The sequence below is a fragment of the Sus scrofa genome, chromosome 3 (genome assembly GCF_054392235.1).
Source record: "Sus scrofa isolate SSC_HxYL_T2T_F1_AM1 chromosome 3, Sscrofa_HxYL_maternal_Yorkshire_Landrace_v2.0, whole genome shotgun sequence".
NCBI lineage: Eukaryota > Metazoa > Chordata > Mammalia > Artiodactyla > Suidae > Sus > Sus scrofa.
In genome coordinates, this window is record NC_139385.1 from 124,502,882 (window position 1) to 124,521,062 (window position 18,181).

Consider the following 18,181-nt stretch of genomic DNA (forward strand, 5'->3'; position numbering starts at 1 on the left):
TAGATGAGGCTTGGATCCCGTGTTGCTGTGGCTGTGGTGTAGGCTGGCAGCTGTAGCTCCAGGTTGACTGCTAGCATGGGAACCTCCATATGCTGTGAGTGCAGCTGCAAAAAGCAAAAAAACAAAAAAAAACCCCTTTATGGCTACAGAGGGAATCTTCTGCTGATCTTGGGTTCTTTTTTTTTTTTCTGAGGCATGTGGAAGTTTCCAGGCCAGGGACTGAAAGCGAGCCGCAGCAGTGATAGGGCCAAATCCTCAACTGCTAGGCCACCAAGGAACTCCTGTTGGGTTCTCAAAGGAAGTAGCCAACAGAAGGCCAGAGGGCTCTTAACCAAAGGAAACGTGCAAGAATGGCAGCAAGCCGTGGGCCCGTCAGGAACACTGAGACCCTCCTTTGTGGGCAGCCAAGATCTCGAGAGGTGCCATCCCTTGTCCAAGGTCACCCAGTCAAGGGAGAGGTGGGGCTGAGGCCAGAGCTCTCGGACTCCCGCTTTGGCTTCTTTCCCCCACACCACGTGCCCATTTGCCCCAATCCTACTGTCCTCATCAGGGGACTCTGACCTCCTGGAGGGCTGTTTGCTTGTTCAAGTACAGAGCCCTTTGGACAGAGTGAAGGCAATCGGAAGCGCCTGGCATGGTCCTAAATCTCTCCTGTGGGCAGCTTGCTGGTGGAGCGGAGCCTGCGGCTACTCCACAGCCTAGACGGCCGTCCTGGAGAAAGCCCCAGCCTGAGAGGTCCGGGGGGAGGCAGGCTGGGGCAGGGGCTGGTCCATGCACTATAAACGCAAGTGGTCTGAATCACCGATGTTTACACGAGTCTGTTACCAGGCAACTCTAACTGGGGGTCCGGGACCCCCTTCCTTCACTCAGAGCAGAAGGCCATGGTCAAGAGACATTGCTTACCACCCTCTCGACTCAGCAGGAAAGTGGTCGGCCTTAAACACCACCCTCCCATTGCCAGCACGACACAGCACAGCCTCTCAAACGCACCCTCCGAAGCAGCCCTGACAGGCAGGTTAGACTGAACACATGTCCGGGGTCTGGAATGGGTACCTGGGGCCAACATAAAAATTCCACGAGGCATCCTGTTTGATTGTGTGATCAGTGTGAGATTTACTCCTTACTCCACCGTGGTACCTTTTAACAAAACATTTCTTCCCCTCCAAGCAAAACTGATGCTCCACCCCAGGGCTCTGCTGGGACTTCCTTGCCGACAGGTGCCCCCGGGCAGTGGGCCGTGCAGCCTCCGGGACACTCCACTGCCTGCTGGCATTTACAGGCGCTTTCCACTTACTATCTTAGGTGACGCTCACACCCATCCTGGGAGGTGGAGGGTGTCCTGTTTTAAAGAGGCAAAGACCCAAAGCTCCAGGAGTAAAGCAACTCGCCTGAGCAGGTGGCAGTCCTGATCATGAGTCCCCCTGTCCTCTCCGTGCTCTGCCACCTCTCGCCACTGAAGGAAGTCCCATTAGAATCCCCCCAACCCTTTGATGTTAAAATCCATACCGTCGCCTTGGCAGCACCGAAACAAAGGCCAACAGCTTCCCGGGTGCCGTCTTAAGCGTTTTGCACACTTGAGCGCACAGGCTGGGGCAGCCCCTGCAGAGGGCCAGTCCTGGACTCTTGGTTTGGAATCCTGGCTACGCTCCGATGGGAAAGTGGACCGGACAAGGACTGAGGGCCTTTGCCAGACCTAGGCTGGGTGTCCTTGGGAAGTTTCTTTCTCTCTGGGCTTTACTTTCCCTGAACAAAGCAAGGGGGACTGGGTAGCTTCTGTGCTTTGATACAGTGGAGCCTTTTCTTTTTTCTTTTCCTTTTACGGCCACACCTGTGGCCTGTGGAAGTTGCCAGGCTAGAGGCTGAATTGGAGCCGCAGCTGCTGGCCTATGGCACAGCCATACTGGATCTTGCAGCAACGCTGGATCCTTAACTCACTGAATGAGGCCAGGGATCGATCCCGCATCCTCATGGACACTCTGTTGGGTTCTTAACCCCCTGGGCTACAATAGGAACTCCCACTGGAGCTGTTTTTATTCCAACATTCTAGATATTACATTCAGGAATGTCCTCACCCTTGTGCTCCTTCCCTTTCATTAAAAGAAAAAAATTGCTGATTTTCCTTTTCCTTTGAAAAATAAAGCCTGAGAAAGGCCCCAGTTGTTAGGACAAGGCAGCTGCAGGGCCCATGGCCTTCGCTTCACTTCCTCATTCCTGTGACACACCTTGAGGTCCAGAGGAGCCGTGGCCCCTGGGACTGGGGGATGGAGGAGCTGCTGGATTCTCACAGCCCGAGGGTTCTGCTTGTCAGAGATCCCTTCCCCCAGGATCCACTTTAAGGAAGGCCTCTGGAGTGTGGATTTATGATCGCGCCACCCAGGAAAGTGGTCTGAGGCTCCACAGAGGGGCGAGCACTGGAATGTAGGGCCCCTCAGCTCCCTGGGGCCCCCAATATCAGTCCCTCTTCCGGGTGGGGTTACCTGGAGGACAGCAGCACAGGATACCTTTCTCCCTGCCCCAGAAGAGTGCCCCCCAAAGACTTCAAAGAGACCCGGGGGGGAAGCGGGGGAAGCACAGGTTTGGGATCAGGCAAACCCAGCTTGGACCCTGGCTCCACAAGGAAGTCACTTAACGTCTGGGCGACATTTTTCTCCTCTGCACCCACCTGCGCAGGTTGTCCTGCAAGAGGACAGCAAAACACCTAACACAGTGCCTGCGATACCAGCGCCACGCTGAAGGGTTAGACTCCAGCTTTGCCCATCGCCCCGGGCGGGGGCGGGGGATTTCTGTCGAGTTTGGCTGCTGGGGGTAGGGCCGAGGCACGGAGAGCCCTCTTGCCAAACAACTTACCACTCTGGGCCTCAGTTCCCTCATCTTTAAAACGGAAGGTGAAGAGGTCAGAGAAGCTGTTATCAAGGCCTGGGGTTCCCCGTAACCAGGGCAGGGGTCCTTTCCAGCAAACAGGCTGGCACACCTTCCCCAGGTTGGTCAAAACCACAGGCCCAAAGAAGGGGCCCAACTGGGCTGGGAGGTGTGGAAGCCGCAGTGGTGACACCTCCCACAGGGCAGGACGCCCAGACCCGGGGCGACCGGGTACACGCCAAGTTTGCGGCAGGGCCCCGGCAGAAACCTAGGTCTCCAGACAGGGCTAGGGGCGATCTTACAAGTTTTAGAGTTGACGGAGCTTCGTTCTTTGGAATCTGCTCACTGACCCTCCTCCTGGGAGAACCGCATCTGGCATCTGATTGCAGAGGGAACCCAAGGGCTGTCAGTTCCCGCAATTCCATGCCATGATTTAGCGCTAGTGTTACTGGAGGGGCTGGGGGGCCTGGTGAGGGTCTGTCACTGCACTCAGGTCTTTTGGGGGCTGGATAACACCTCTCTACAGGGGGTGGTGACAAAGGAGGACCTGGGCGTTGTCATCTTCTCTGGCAGCAGCTGCCCAGGGCGGGAGTGGGGGGGTGGGGGGTGGGGGGGGCGGGGATTGCTAGGAGGGGGCAGGGCGAGGCCTTGGGGACTGGGCACTTGAGGTTCACCAGCCCGTGTGGCCTCAGCCTTGGGGTGAACAAGGAGCGACCCGGTGGCGGCAGAGGCTCAGCTGGCATCGTTGATGGCAGTCCGAGAGCCCCCTAGCAGTCTCTCGTGCTCGCCCTCCTCTGCCAGGGGCCGGCCCCTGGACAGACGGGCCAGCAGCGGGCGGTGCAGCCCATTGTAGAGGGCAGTGCCCGTCAGGAGGATGAGGAAGCCGAGGATCTGCAGCGGGTGGAAGGCCTCCCAGCCCAGTGCCAGGCTCAGTGCCCAGATGACGATGGTACGCAGGCTGTCCAGCACCATGCGGGTGGTGGCGCTCAGCTCCTTGGTGACGCTGATGCCCGCAAAGTTGAAGAAGGCGATGCTGCTGATGTTGCCCAGCAGCGCCACGGCGATGAGCGGCTGCCGGCCCACCTGGCAGAAGGCATCCAGCACGTCCTCCAGCGTCCCGCGAGGGTTGCCACTGAAGGAGCCGGCGGGGATGTAGTACATGGGGACCAGCAGCAGGGAGAGGATCACGAAGCCGAAGAGGCCTGGGGGGCGGGGGGAGGGAAGCACGTCACCTCAGGGCTGGGCCCCAGCCTCCGGGCCCGCCCCGCCCGGCAAGGGCTCCACTGATCTCCTGGCAGCCCCGCACACCAGCTCCTTCCTTTCAGGTCCCTGAGCCGGCTTGCCCATCAGGAACTCACGATGGCCAGTAGAATGGGCCGAGGCTGCCCCTTTTCCACTTTAATCTGCCTTTTCTGACCAGGTCAAGAAATACCTTTTATATTGTGCCCAATATATATATATACACAAACCTTCATGAAACAGCAGCCAGCTTTACGACGTGCAATGCTCTCGCACACGTTTAAGTTCCATCCTACTCATTTACAGCAGGATTGCTGGCTGCAGACACTACCCTGCTCTCTCAAGGGTGGAAAACACAGCTCTCTAATTCAGTGCTATTGGCCTGTAAAGAGCAGGACCAGAATGCAAATCAACGCATTGTGTCACTCCAAAAGTCTTGCTGGAAAAAAAAGAGTGGAAACAGACCCTATGCTTGATGATGAAACTGACTTACGTGGTTCACGTTCTGCTGCAAGCCCTCAGCTCACAGGGGACCAGGCACAAACAGCTGCCTGACCAGTCCCTAGGTCACACTTGGGGAATTTCCACTGTGGTGCAGTGGTTTAAGGATCCGGAGTTGTCTCTGCAGTGGCTTGGGTCATTGCTGAGGCGCAGGTTCCATCCCTGGCCCGGGAACTTCCATATGCCATGGGTGTGGCCAAAAAAAAAAAAAAAAAAAAGTCTCATAGGTTACACTTTGGTAGCACCGCTCTAATCCACCCTGTGAGTTTCATATACAGACATATTTTGCTTTTTAGGGCCACACCTGAGGCATATGGGGCTGAATTGAAGCCACAGCCACTGGCCTATGCCACAGCCACGGCAAGGCCAGATCCAAGCCGCACCTGTGACCTACACCACAACTTGTGGCAAAGCCAGTTCCTTAACCCACTGCGCGAGACCAGGGACCGAAGCCACATACTCATGGATAACAGTCAGGTTCTTAACCTGCTGAGCCACAACACGAACTCCAGTTTCATACTTTTAAGGCGTAGTTCTGATTTACTTCCCACTCGAAACCCTTTGGTGGTCTTTCCTTGTCTGTCACTTAAAGTCCAAATCCACCTGCCTGATGCTCAAGGGTCTCCATGCCATGAACTTGATGTACACAATTCCTGCCCGCTTCCTCCACATCGAACCTGTACCTGCCCCCCAAACCACCCTCAATGGCTTCCGGACTCAGGTCCAGCTTCCCACGTCTCCTCTGTGTCTGGAGGTCCCTCCTTCCCACTCCTGTCTGTTGAAATCTGCAGCTTGAAGGCCACCTTCCCTGGGCCATGACACTCAGATTTGCTTGGCAGTAAAAGTGGTCTGAGCTAAAAGGCACTGCCGGTTCCTTTCTTGCGGGCCAGTTCCTTTAGAGTGGGGCTTGCAGCTCACGCATCCTTGTCCTTGTCCTCATCCTACCGTAGCTCCTGGCCGCGTGCACAGCAACTTGGCCACACGAACGTGGTGAAGGGAGGAAGGAAGGCGGGCGGGAGGCTCACCCCTCCCAGCGGCCCCGGCCCCACGCCCGCACTCGTGCATGCCCTCCACGTGCCGCGCCGAGGTGTGTGCCGCCCGCCACCCCACCCCCCACCCGGGCGCCCCCGCCAGCCCTGGGCTCACACACCCTCGGTGCCGACTGCCCGCAGCGGGTGCACGTTGTGTTTGTAGACGAACTTCTCCTCGAGCACCATCTGGATGGAGACGATGATCTGGGCCATGATGATCAGCAGGTCCCCTGCGGGAAAGGAGGACCCCGGGTGAGGGAGACGGCCCCGCGGGGATGGGAGGGCCCCACAGCCCCCGACTCTGCAGTCACGAGGCCTGGTCATGACAGCCCCAAGCCCCATCTCCCAGGCCCAGAGGGGTGGGGCAGGCCAGCAGCGTGGGCACGGTCAGCCTCTCGGGGCTGAGGCTCCAGAAGGTCCAGAAGGGCCTGCCTGGGGCTGAGGGCTACCCGGCCGGGGTTAGCAGCTCTTTTGAGATGCAACAGACTTTGAGACGGACGTCTCTGGTTTCATCCTGCCTCTGAGGGACCAGGGTGGCCACTTCCCTGTAAAACGGGCTGCGGTGCTGCGTTTCTGGTGCTGGGGGGTGGGGTGGGGGGGGGCGGTGAGGACAACACAGTACACGGCACGGGCTGGGCACTTGGTAGGTGCTCCATAAACACCCACTCCTTTCGTCTCCCAGATGCAGCAGCCTGTGCGGCTGTAAGCAAATCACGGCACAGGCCCCCTCCCGCCCCCTCCCTCATGCTGCTTCTCCCCCTCTGGTCTTCCTGCCCTCCTCCCATCACCTCGAGAGCAGGTGCACGGCCACATCAGCTCCTCCCCCAGGGCTTGGCAGACAGCAGGCCTTGTAAAAGTTTACTGAATGAGGAGTTCCCGTCGTGGCGCAGTGGTTAACGAATCCGACTAGGAACCATGAGGTTGTAGGTTCGATCCCTGGCCTTGCTCAGTGGGTTAAGGATCCGACATTGCCGTGAGCTGTGGTGTAGGTTGCAGACGCGGCTCAGATCCCGCGTTGCTGTGGCTCTGGCACAGGCCGGTGGCTACAGCTCCGATTCGACCCCTAGCCTGGGAACCTCCACGTGCCGTGGGAGCGGCCCTAGAAAAGGCAAAAAAAAAAAGACCAAAAAAAAAAAGTTTCCTGAATGATGGTGCTGGGATCCCCAACCCTGGCCTCACCTGTGATCACCTCGCTGAGCTTGTGCTGACTGTCGTGCTTGCTCAGGAGGTCAGCCAGGCCCACAACCACCAGCCCTGCGATGGTGGCGAGGATGCCCAGCCACTGGCTCAGCACCAGCCTCCGTCCCAGGAAGGCCACCGAGAAGAGGCCTGTGAATATGATCACTGCTCCCCGCAGCATCTGGAAGCTGGAGGCACTGGTCATGTTCAAGGCTAGGAGGAGAAGAGACGTGGATGCCATTAGTTCCTGGGGGCCCAGCCTGTCTGTCCCCTCAAGGCTGATGACACACCTGGCACTCAGTAAACCCGGGTTGAGTGTGTGTGGCAGAGGGGCGGGGTAGCTGGGGGTTGGGGGGGTGGCTCTTTCTTCAGCAGCCCCCCCTGGGTCCCAGGTTTCGCTGAGCCCTTCGCAGCCTGGCCTGGCGACGTACCCACATACATGATGCTGGTCCCGGTCATGTCGCAGAGGGCTGGGGGCAGGAAAAGAAGGGGGTTGAAGGGCTGCTGGGGATCCGCGCTGGTGTCTGGGTGGCCCGCAGCCCTGCACTGCAGCAGGTAGAAGGCGGCCAGGCAGGAGAACTCCCCCAGGAACATGCCCACTGCCTGCGGAGATGGAAGCAGGGTTCAGAGCTGAAGGCGGCATCATCTGCAACTGAATTTCTTAAACACAACCTTTCTTTGAACAAAAGTTCACTCATAAGTCCAACACGTAAGACAGACAAAAGCAGAGCTGCTATGTGTGGCAGGCCAGGTTCATGCCTAAGCCCCCTACATAACCCCCGAGGCTGTGGAGACCCTGGTCAGAAAACCCACCCATTTAGGCCGATCCTTGCTCAAGGTCCGATGGAGAAACTGAGGCCCCGAGAGGTGTGAGAACTTATTTAAGTCGCAAAACAAGAAGCCGGGCTGAAATCAGAGTCTCCTGCTTCCCAGTCTAGCCACAAGGTCCCTTCTGTCTATGGCGTCTGTCCTGCCCCAGGAGGGGTGGGCTCCCTGTTTTATTACAGGCTTGATTTTTCCAAGTGCCCAGGGTGTGACCATTCATCGGGGCTTGTGCTGGCCTCCTACAGGGGACTGTGCCCTCTGCCCCCTCCCAGGGGGCCCTCACTCCCCGGTCTCTGTTCTGGGGAGGGAGAGAGAGGGGCAAGTGGCTCTCCAGGGAGCCAGGGAGGGCTCCACTTCTGGGTCCAGAAACAGCAGGGCCTCAGGGGTGCACCTGCCCCGAGGCCTGGGAGGTGGAGGGGGCTGGACAGGGGATGGATACCTGGAGGAAGGGATGCTGGAAGCTGTGTGCCTGGCTTCCTCCGCACCCTTGGGCCACGAAGTTGTCCGCCCACCTGTAGCAGAGAGAGAGTGACGGTCAAACCCTACAGCGTGGTGGGCTCGCCCCCTTGTCCTGGGGCCTGTGGGGAGCTCACTCCTCCCCACGCCAAGAGGCCAGACTTAGGGGACTCAGCCCAATGTGAGGCTCCCTCTCAAAGAGGCCAAGCTCCAAGGCAAGGAGACGTCACCTGGGCGTGTGGACAGAACGTGGGGGCCTGGGAATCTCTGGCTAAAATTTCACGAACTGCTGACAGAAATTTAGCATTTCCTCAAATTCTGAATGGAGGACTGCAGGACCTGGGACTTTGTCACCTATGGAAATCAAAGCTATTCTCATGGTCACATCAGAGTCACTGCGGATATTACGAAGTATCGTTTACACTCATCACTACTCCGAAATTACCACCATTCAACACACCGCTTATCATGTCAGGTGTTAAAGTGTGTGCACGCATTACAGCGCCTATGGTATAATTTTATGGCTTTAAAATTTTTTTTTTTTTCCTGTCTTTTTGCCGTCTCTTGGGCCGCTCCCGCAGCATATGGAGGTTCCCAGGCTATGGGTCGAATCGGAGCTGTAGCTGCCAGCCTACGCCAGAGCCACGGCAATGTGGGATCCGAGCCGCGTCTGCAACCTACACCATAGCTCACGGCAATGCCGGATTGTTAACCCACTGAGCAAGGCCAGGGATCGAACCCGCAACCTCATGGTTCCTAGTCAGATTTGTTAACCACTGCGCCACGACGGGAACCCCGTATTTGCACATTTTTAAACATTATTCTAGGTGCCACCAGACTATCAAAGGGACTCATGGCACAGAAAATATCGAGAGTCTCTGGTCTACGAGGTCGCATGGGCCCTGGGAAATGGCCACCTGACACAGCCTGTCCAGTCACCTTCAAGCAACCGGAAGGGTCTGGAGGCTCCTCCTAGCCCTGGCTCTGAAGCAGGTGGCAAGTACATGGCACCTGGGGGGTGGCTTGCCAGCCAGCACCCTGGCAGATGGGCCTAACTGATTATGGCACGCTTCCCCAGAAGCTGTCACAGCACGGTGCCACCACCAACCACTCCGCACTGACCAACGTCTGTCCCTAAAGTTTCCGCCCTGAATTCCATTTTTGCTGGGCTCAGTGACGTCCGTGGGGTCTAACCCCTCTTTCACTTGAAAGCCCTTCATATATTTGGAGACTTGCCCACCTTCTGAAGCTTCTCTTCTGCTTAAGCAGCCCCAGCCCTCCCCAACCTTTCACTCCTCCGACTGCTGACTTCTAGAAGCGCTCCAGTGGGCCCAGGCCCAGAGCCAAGGCCATGTGACCTGGCCCAGACCCAGCCGGGCAGGAGGCAGCCCCTCCCTCTCTCGTGTTGGACACCCTGGTTGGTTGGCTTGGAGCACATCCGCCGTATCACACGGCTGACTCAAGTCAATGCAGACCCAGGGCCACCTGCTGTGGGTCACTGACCTGCCCCCTGCAGCACCCTGCGTGTAGGTAGTAGCTGTCCCTGAAGCGGAAGACTCAGGACTCCTTCTTTTTTAAGGGCCACACCCACAGCATATAGAAGTTCCCAGGCTAGGGGTCGAATCGGAGCTGCAGCTGCCGGCCTTGGGATCCAAGCTGTGTCTGTGACCTATACCACAGCTCACGGCAATGCTGGATCCTTAACCCACTGAGCGAGGCCAGGGATCGAACCCATAACCTCATAGAGACTAGCCGAGTTCTTAACCTGCTCAGCCACAATGGGAACTCCTATATGTATCCCTTCCTGGTTCCACAGTCACTGTCACTGGAGAAGGTGTGAGCTCAGCATCTAGCAGCTTCCACAGCTCTCCATCTCCTGCTCCTGGCACATTATTACAAAGAAGTTCAAATGCTTTTTTTGTTGAATGAATGGGGCTTCCAGACCCTGCTAGACAAATAGGCAGGTACTACAGTCCAAAAGCAAGGTCTCCAGGAGTCCTGATTTCCCACCTGCTCTGAGGTGCCCCCTGCTGGCGGGACCAGCTGGGCCTGCCGTTTCCTAGGGAGGGGCACTACCTGGGGAGCTGGATGCAGGGCTGTTACCGAGCTCCCTTCTCCTCCCCTGCCTGTCTCCAGCTCTCTGATTTCTCCAAGGGGTAGGTCTGCCTGAACAGGCTGCAGCTGGCAGGTTCCCAGCAGGGGAAATGGAATCTTTTTGTACCTGAGGGCCCGGGGCAGGTTTACAGCCCTGGGGATTGGGTGTCAGGACAGGCTGAGCCAAACCTGGGAAAGGTTTGGCTCACGGTGCAGTGGCAGGAGGATCCCAGGTAGTGCAGAGCAAGAGCCAAGATCCAGCCCCACTCATCTCAGGATGCCGGCAACGACTCCCCAGTGGGATAGCATGTGTCTCTCTGCAAAATGCTTCATTAACATGTTTTTATAAACGTACCATTCATTGTTAACTGACTTCCTACCAGGCCTGTGCTGAGCACTTCAGGATTAAGCCTCACCACAAGGATCCTCATTTTACATTCAGGCCTTGGGGTGGAGAGTGCTGCGTTCAGGCTCCTACAGTTAACAACGGGCGGATCTAGGGCCCAAGCTCATCCGCTTATTTTCAGAAAGGGTGGCAGGATGCACAGCAAAGGAAACCATACACAAAACGAAAAGATAACACACGGAAAGGGAGAAAATATTTGCAAACGAAGTGACCAACAAGGGATTCATCTCCAAAACAGACAACCAACTCATGCAACTTAAAATCAAAACAAAGAACCCAATCAAAACATGGGCAGAAGACCTCAGCAGACATTTCTCCAAAGAAGACATACAGATGGCCAACAGGCACATGAGAAGCTGCCCAACGCTGCTAAATTAGAGAAATGCAAATCAAGACGACAATGAGGTATCATCTCATGCCAGTCCGAATGCCCGCCATCAAAAAGTCTACGAACAATACATGCTGGAGAGGGTGTCGGGAAAAGGGAACCCACCTACACTGTTGGTAGGAATGTAAATTGGTACAACCACTAAGGAGAACAGCAGGAGGGTTTCTCAAAAAACTAAAAACGGAACTACTACATGATTCAGCCATCCTACTCCTGGGCACATATCCACAGAAAACCATAATTTGAAAAGATACATGCATGCCAATGCTCGCTGCAGCACTATTTACAGTAGCCAAGACATGGAAGCAACCTAAATGTCCATTGACAGAGGAATGGATAAAGGAGCTGTGGTACATATACACAATGGAATATTACTCGGCCATGAAAAAGAAATGAAACAATGCCATCTGCAGCAACATGGATGGACCTAGAGATTGTCATTGTAAGTGAAGTAAGTCAGACACAGAAAAACAAACATCAAATGACATCATTACATGTGAAATCGAAAACCAAAAAAAGGATACAATGAACTTATTTACAAAACAGAAACAGACTCCTAGACTTCAAAGGTTAGGGATTTCTCACCTATAAAATGGGGGAAATAATGCCAACATTGATGAACTGGCTAAAGTAACAGATAAGATATATGATCTGACACAGGGCAGGGAGTCAGTAAAAATTCCTTCCCACCCCTTCTCCCCCGCTAAGCAGGAGCCTTCTCCTCTGTGCGGGGTGGGCGAAGCTCCAGCTCTGCTCCAGCCCGAAAGCTTCCTGAGAAGCATCCATCCTCCATCCTGCGGGTGGAGGCAGAGGCAGCTGGAAGGTCCTCAGGCTGCGGCCCCTGCAGGTCCGCAGAGCCACAGAGCGCTGAAAGAGGACAGCAAACTCAGTCAGCGTCTCTGGAAGCTTCTTATTTGACAGACAAAAGACCCAGGGACCAGAGGGCTTGAGGGCCACAGAAAAGCACTAGGACCTCGGGGCCTCTGCTTCCTGTTCAGTGCTCCTTCCTCAACAATGATCACCTTCTTTGTTTTTGTTGTTGTTGTTGTTTGTTTTTTTAGGGCTGCACTCTTGGTATATGAAGGTCCCCAGGCTAGGGGTCAAATTGGAGCTATAAGCTGCCGGCCTACACCACAGCCACTGCATCTTTGACCTACACAACAGATCGCGGCAACGCTGGATCCCAGACCCACTGAATGAGGCCAGGGATCAAACCCGCATCCTCATGGATGCTGGTTGGATTTGTTTCCACTACGACACAATGGGAACTCCCCCATCACCTTCTCACTGCAGATTTCACTCCCCTGGCCGAGGAGGAGAAGGTCAGCCTTGCAGACAGGCCCTCCCATCTCTCTAGACACTACATCCTAGGGAGGCAGGATTTCTTCTTCTTCTTCTTTTTTTTTTTTTTTTTTTTGCTTTTTAGGGCCACACCTGTGGCATATGGAGGTTCCCAGGCTAAGGGCTGAATCGAAGCTATAGCTGCCAGTCTACACCACAGCCACAGCAACGCAGGATCTGAGCCGCGTCTGAAACCTACACCACAGCTCATGGCAAGGCCGGATCCCTAACCCACTGATCGAGGCCAGGGATCAAACCTGCCACCTCATGGTTCCTAGTCTATCCAATTCATTTGCGCTGCGTTACAACAGGAACTCCCAAAGGCAGGATTTCTGGGGGGACCCACCAGGCTCAGGCCAAGGCTGCGTGAGGAGGTGCCTCTACTGGCGGAGGCTGGCTTCCTTTAGAGCTCCCCAGGGCTCCGAGGGCTGCGGGCGGGCCCCCCTTGCTGGGGGCTGAGTCACTCTGGTGTGGCTCTGCCCTCACAAACTCAAAGCTCAGCATTTTGAGAGGTGCGTGTGTCTGTGTGTGGCCGAGGGTGACGGACAGAGACTGAGGAAGTGGCTGGTGTGGCCGCGCAGCCCGAGTAGCTGCGTGTCCCTTCCCTGCAGAATCTATGCCGTTTCCTCTCACATCCTTGGGCCTGTTGGGCCTCGTGAGTCAGCTTCTTTTTTCTGCCCAGGATGTTCAAAAGGCCACAAGGCTTCTCCACTCCGTGGAGGGTCACCGCACATAGCCCTGGCTCAGGCTGAGGTAAATAACAGCCCGTTCATCTCTTCAAAACCCTCCTCAATAGATCTTACCATGTGTCTGTGAAGAAGGTGGCGCAGGGATTATCACGCCCATTTTACAGATGAAACTGAGGCTTGGAGAGGCCCAGTGATTCCTCTAATTCTACTGCTTCCAAGCCTCGTGCTCACTACTAGACTGACTTAAGGCTTTCTCCAGCTGGCTTGAACCCCTTTGAAACTCACTGAACCTAAGGGGGATGGGGGGGCCCTGTCCTCCACCAGTTAGAGCTGGCACAGAAAGGATGCTGAGTCCTTCCCTAAGAGAGGCCCCATGGTCCCAGGCCTCCTGCCACCCTCCTGGCAGGATCCCTGGGCCCGGGGAGCCTGACAGCTGGAGAAGCGACCTCCGTGCCCCCTTGGCAGCCGGGTGGAAGATTCGGAGGGCACCTGAGCCTTACTGAGCAAGCGTCTCCTTGACCCTGGCTCTTTGTGTGCACAACCCTGGCTGGAATCAGGAGAGCGGGGCTCCGAGATGGGCACTGGTTCAGGCAGAAGGCCTGGGGAGTGGGGAGAAAGCAGCCACAGAAAGGAGAAGGTGCTGCTTCGCCAGGTGGGGCCCTTTGCCGAGACCCAGGGACAGGGCTAAAGGGCCAGCCTGCTCGGTGACTTTCCCTCCTGCGGGTGGGTGACCCCAGGCTGTCTCCCTGCGGTGCACCCAATCCTGCCACATGGGCAGCGACCTCCCCCAGCAGAGAGCTGACCTGTGGTCCCAGCGGAGCAGCAGCACGTGCTAGGGCCCACTTCCTCATCCGCTGCCTTTGATTCTTGCAAGAACCCGGGGACGGAAACTACGCTCACTTTACAGGCCCAGAAACTGCAAGAGGTTAGTAGAGACTCTAAACTTGAACCTGAGTGACCTCTGGCTCCAGGGGGGAAGGAGGGCGAGTGCACGATCCCCTGGGTTGGGACAGAAGTATCAGATGCTTGCCACCCAGTCCCAGAGGGACGGCACTCCGCTGGCAGGGAGGGGAGATGTCATGTCTAGTGATTACACCTCCCATGGGCACATGCTTGTCTGTTCTTGTCTGCGGGGAGATGTGAGAGGAAACCCCAAGGAAAAAGGGGTTTGGTTTTTGTGGCCACGCCCTTGGCATGCAGACATTCCTGGGCCAGGGATCGAACCCTGGCAACCCGAGTGACCACGCCGGGTCCTTAACTTGCTGAGCCACAGAGGAACTCCGGAAGAAGGACTTTTGGGTATTGCAGTGGTAGGAGGCCAGGACTGGGCTAAAATGCTGAGTTCTAGGTTCTGGACACCAACCAGCTGGGACCTTTAATGTAAACTGCGGGGATTATAAATTGTTTCAAACAACTCTAATGACGCCAAGAATGACTAGAGAAGACCCCGGCCTCATCCGTATTAAAGGTGAAGAGGACAGATGCTAGAGCCAGGCGACTCGGGCTCACATATAAATTGTTTGGGACTTGAGCAAGCAAGTCTATCTTTCCAGAACTTCAGTGTCCTCTTCCAGGGACAAGGAATTCATCTACCTGCTAGGGTGGTCACGAGAATTCACTGACCTAACTCTTGAAGGGTGGCCAGGGTAGGACCCGGCACAAGGAGCTCTCTGTGCATCAGCTGGTTAGCACAGGTCAGAGTGTGACTTCAAACCGATGATTCCCCATCGGGACCCACGAAGCTGTCCTCCTACATCCTTTCTCTGAGAGCATCCTTCTCACAGTCTGGCCTTGGAACACGGGTTGGGGGCCAGTACAGGGGCCCATCACAGGCAGGCAGGCTCCTGAGAGGGCCCCCCATCAGGCCACAGGGTAGGGAACAGAACCAAAGGCTGGGAGCCTCTTCCTGGCCTCTCAGGCACCCTTGGAGCACAAGGCCCAAGGGCCTCCCAGGGCGAGAATTTCCCAGCTTCTCACCTGACCGGTTTGAAGCTTATTAAGGAAGGAGCTGAGTCAGCCCAGTTTATCGCAGTAGTAACTAGCCGGCTCAGCTCTCCTCGGGGACCACAGCTACTCTCTAAGCACTAGACTGAGGCTTTGGCTCGTGGGACGGATGGACAGACGACTCGATCTGCTGCATTCAGATCCTTAGATGAGAGCCCTCAGGTTGAGTTTCCTTTATAGCTAAGGGCTCAGCAGAAAGAGCACCTTTCGGGTGGCCTCAGGGCCCAGGAGGCCAGCACAAGATAGACACAGGTGGCCAGAGCCCAATCACAGAGACAGGTGGGCCCCACCCGGAGCTCAGTGGGACAGTGGCATGGCTGAGCGTTTACACATCTGTCTCCTCCACTGCAGATTCTGAGCATCTCAAAGGCAGGGACCTTCCATTTGTCACTACTGTTTCCTTCCCTGAGTCCAGGCAGTGCCTCACGCACTGCAGGTACCGCCTACCTGTCTGATGAATGAACAGGCTACTTCTCTCCCAGACCTCTCCCTCTCTCTCTTTCTTTTTTTTTGCTTGCTTTTTAGGGCTGCACCATGGCATATGGAGGTTCCCAAGCTAGGCGTTGCATTGGAGCTGTAGCTGCCGGCCTACACCACAGCCATAGCAACGTAGGAACGGAGCCGGGTCTGCAATCTACACCACAGCTCACGGCAACACCGGATCCTTAACCCACTGAGCAAGGCCAGCAATCAAACCCGTGTCCTTATGGATACTAGTCAGGTTCTTAACCCACTGGGCCACAATAGGAACTCCCTCTCAGACCTCTCTTCCAGGGCATTTCTCACGTGGAGGAATGGAGTATGCTTCAAAAGCGAGTAAGATACAACCATCCCCACCACCCTGGGGGGCCTGGAGCACAACCCAGAGGGTGACTGGGGTGACTCCTCTTTGCTCTAGAGCCTGGCAGGGCCCGGGGCAGGGGGAGTGAGGTCTGACTGAGAGGGGGCCACTGTCCTGGCCTCCTTGGAACCGGTTCAGAGAAAGGCCAGGCCCTGGGTACTGCGGCTCCTGGGTGGTGAGCAGAGGGGCAGGAGGGCCTTGCTCTGAGGTGGGGGCAGAGAAAGAGACAAAGGACCACCAAGGGAAGGGGCTGTGACTTGGGCCTCCCCCTTGTTACAGAGCAGAGGCCATGCTCATCCCCTCAGCCTCATGACAGTCCCAGAACCTTAATCCCCAACCCCCTAAGGACTGCCCCCCTGTCCCACAGGCACCGCATCCTCTTTCCTCAAAGCCACACTGCCCCCGCTGCCCTGGGGGTTGATGACACTTCTCCCAGGGAGAAGCTTGGAGATTTGATCCTGTGGGTCTGGCCTGTGGCTTCCTTCTGCAGCTGGTCTCTCTGGCCTGTCCCTTCCCGGCTCACTGCCACCTCCTCGTTCCCCTCACCTGCTATGCAGCAGCCCTGGAGTGGTTTGCCCTGCACCGAACTCCTCTTCCCTTTGACCACCACCTTCAGCCTCTCACTTGTAACAAGTCACTCGTCTTTGATTATGGGATAAAAATCCAGCCTGGGCATCTGGTGCTAGTTGCAAACCACTTCCATTTGGCCTTGCTGTTCCCGCCTCCATGTCCCCACTACAAGGAGAAATTCCACGGAAGCTTCAAGACCCAGGTGTAATCCCTTCCTCCATGAGGGGCCCATGGGGCACCCCCTTTTCTGTTCCCACAGCCTTCCATGCTCACTGGTCGCTCGCCACATGGCTGTCTATTGTCGTCCTCCCCGGCCCACAGCTCCTGCAGGGCGCGGCCCCCGATGCCAGCTTGGAAGGGACCCGCGGAGAGGAACTGCCTCCCGTTTAAAGATGAGGAAACTGAAACACAGAGTCGGGAAGTGATTCGCTGGGATCAAGCACAGAGCGAATCAAGGCCAGGGCTTGGATCCTCCAGCCACGGATACCGCCCCGCCCGGCATTTCCCCAGGCTCGCACCCCTTGGGTGGTCCATAAACAGCGTGGACTGCGCTGGCTGGTGAAGCCAGGAAAGGAGCGAAAGGGGAGGGAGCGGAAAGTGCGAGCGGGTCGCCAGTGCCCCCGTGGGCGGCGGCTGGTCCGGCGGAGCCCTCTCCCCTCCCGGCCAGGCCCGGACTCACTTTGCCGAGAGCGTGTTGATGGAGCCGGTGACGAGCATGAGCCCGGCCAGGAACAGCTGGTACTTGGTCCAGGCCATGGCGGCGGATGCGGGGAGCGCGACACTGGAAAGACCCCCGCGACCTCCGAGCTGGCTGGAGGTGGCAGCTCCCGACCCGGTCACCTGGGGGTCTCCAGTGCGAGCGCTTCCGGGCCGGGAGTCACGTGACTCCAAGGCCCCGCCCCGCGCCGGCTCGCTCCGCCCCCAGCGAGGGCGCCGGGCCTGCTCGCCTGCCCTGGTGACGGTCCTGGTGCCAGTGCTCTCCAGCTACAGAACCGCGAGCGCTGGTCCCCACTGGGTGACAGCAGCAAGACAAGGTCCCGGGTCTCCCCATCTGCAAAACGATGCAAGACGATGCGATGAGAATGCTCGTGGATATTAGAGCGTTTTGTAAACTCTTTGGAGAGATTGATCTGAACAATGTCAGAGGCAAAACACGAAGTGGAACCGTTCAGTGTGGGAATCTCCTTTCTGCAGGGTACGGAGGGAACTCCCTGGAGGCCTGGGTCGTGTCCCTAGGGATCCCTGCCCCCAGTGTTGCTCACATCTTTAAGAAAAGTGGCGTAGGAATCTGGACCTGCTCCCTGGGAGACCATTTTATAGCTAAGGAAACTAAATTGAGAGAAGCCAGGGGATTTGCTCATGATCATACTAGTGAGTGATAGACTGGGGGTTTGCATGCAGATTCTTCAGTCTCCCCCAAATCCGTGCCTTCTGCTCAGCCCCTCTACCAAACTCACCCCACTGCTCCTTCCTGGCGTCTCCCAGATGCTGCTCAGAAGTATCCACATCAGAAAGACCTAGGTTTGTGTGCAGAAGTTTTCCCGCATTTAAAATCCTACTCTTAGTTCACAGGTCCCAGTGGCCTTCAGTCCTCACCTCTAGATCTCTGTCTGAACCCCATGTCCAGTGACACACTGACTGGAGTGAAAATCTCTCCAGGACCTGCTTGAGACCCAGTGAGCGTGTTTCCCAGTTACTGAAGATCTCATTCCTAGAGGTGCAGAGATAGGATCTGCCTGCCTCCTCCGCCTGCTTGCC

General features: G+C 56.5%; 1 protein-coding gene across 1 annotated transcript; it reads right to left on the minus strand.

Annotated features, from left to right (window-relative positions):
* Nucleotides 1-1,088: 1,088 nt before the first annotated feature.
* SLC35F6 (solute carrier family 35 member F6) lies at nt 1,089-17,302 on the minus strand. Its single transcript, XM_003125327.5, has 6 exons — nt 17,103-17,302; nt 8,074-8,146; nt 7,241-7,412; nt 6,810-7,022; nt 5,750-5,860; nt 1,089-4,061 (listed from the first exon to the last, which is right to left on the minus strand). Exons 1-6 carry the CDS (start codon nt 17,177-17,179, stop codon nt 3,592-3,594), a joined length of 1,116 nt encoding a protein of 371 aa, XP_003125375.1. The 5' UTR covers nt 17,180-17,302; the 3' UTR covers nt 1,089-3,591.
* Nucleotides 17,303-18,181: the final 879 nt, after the last annotated feature.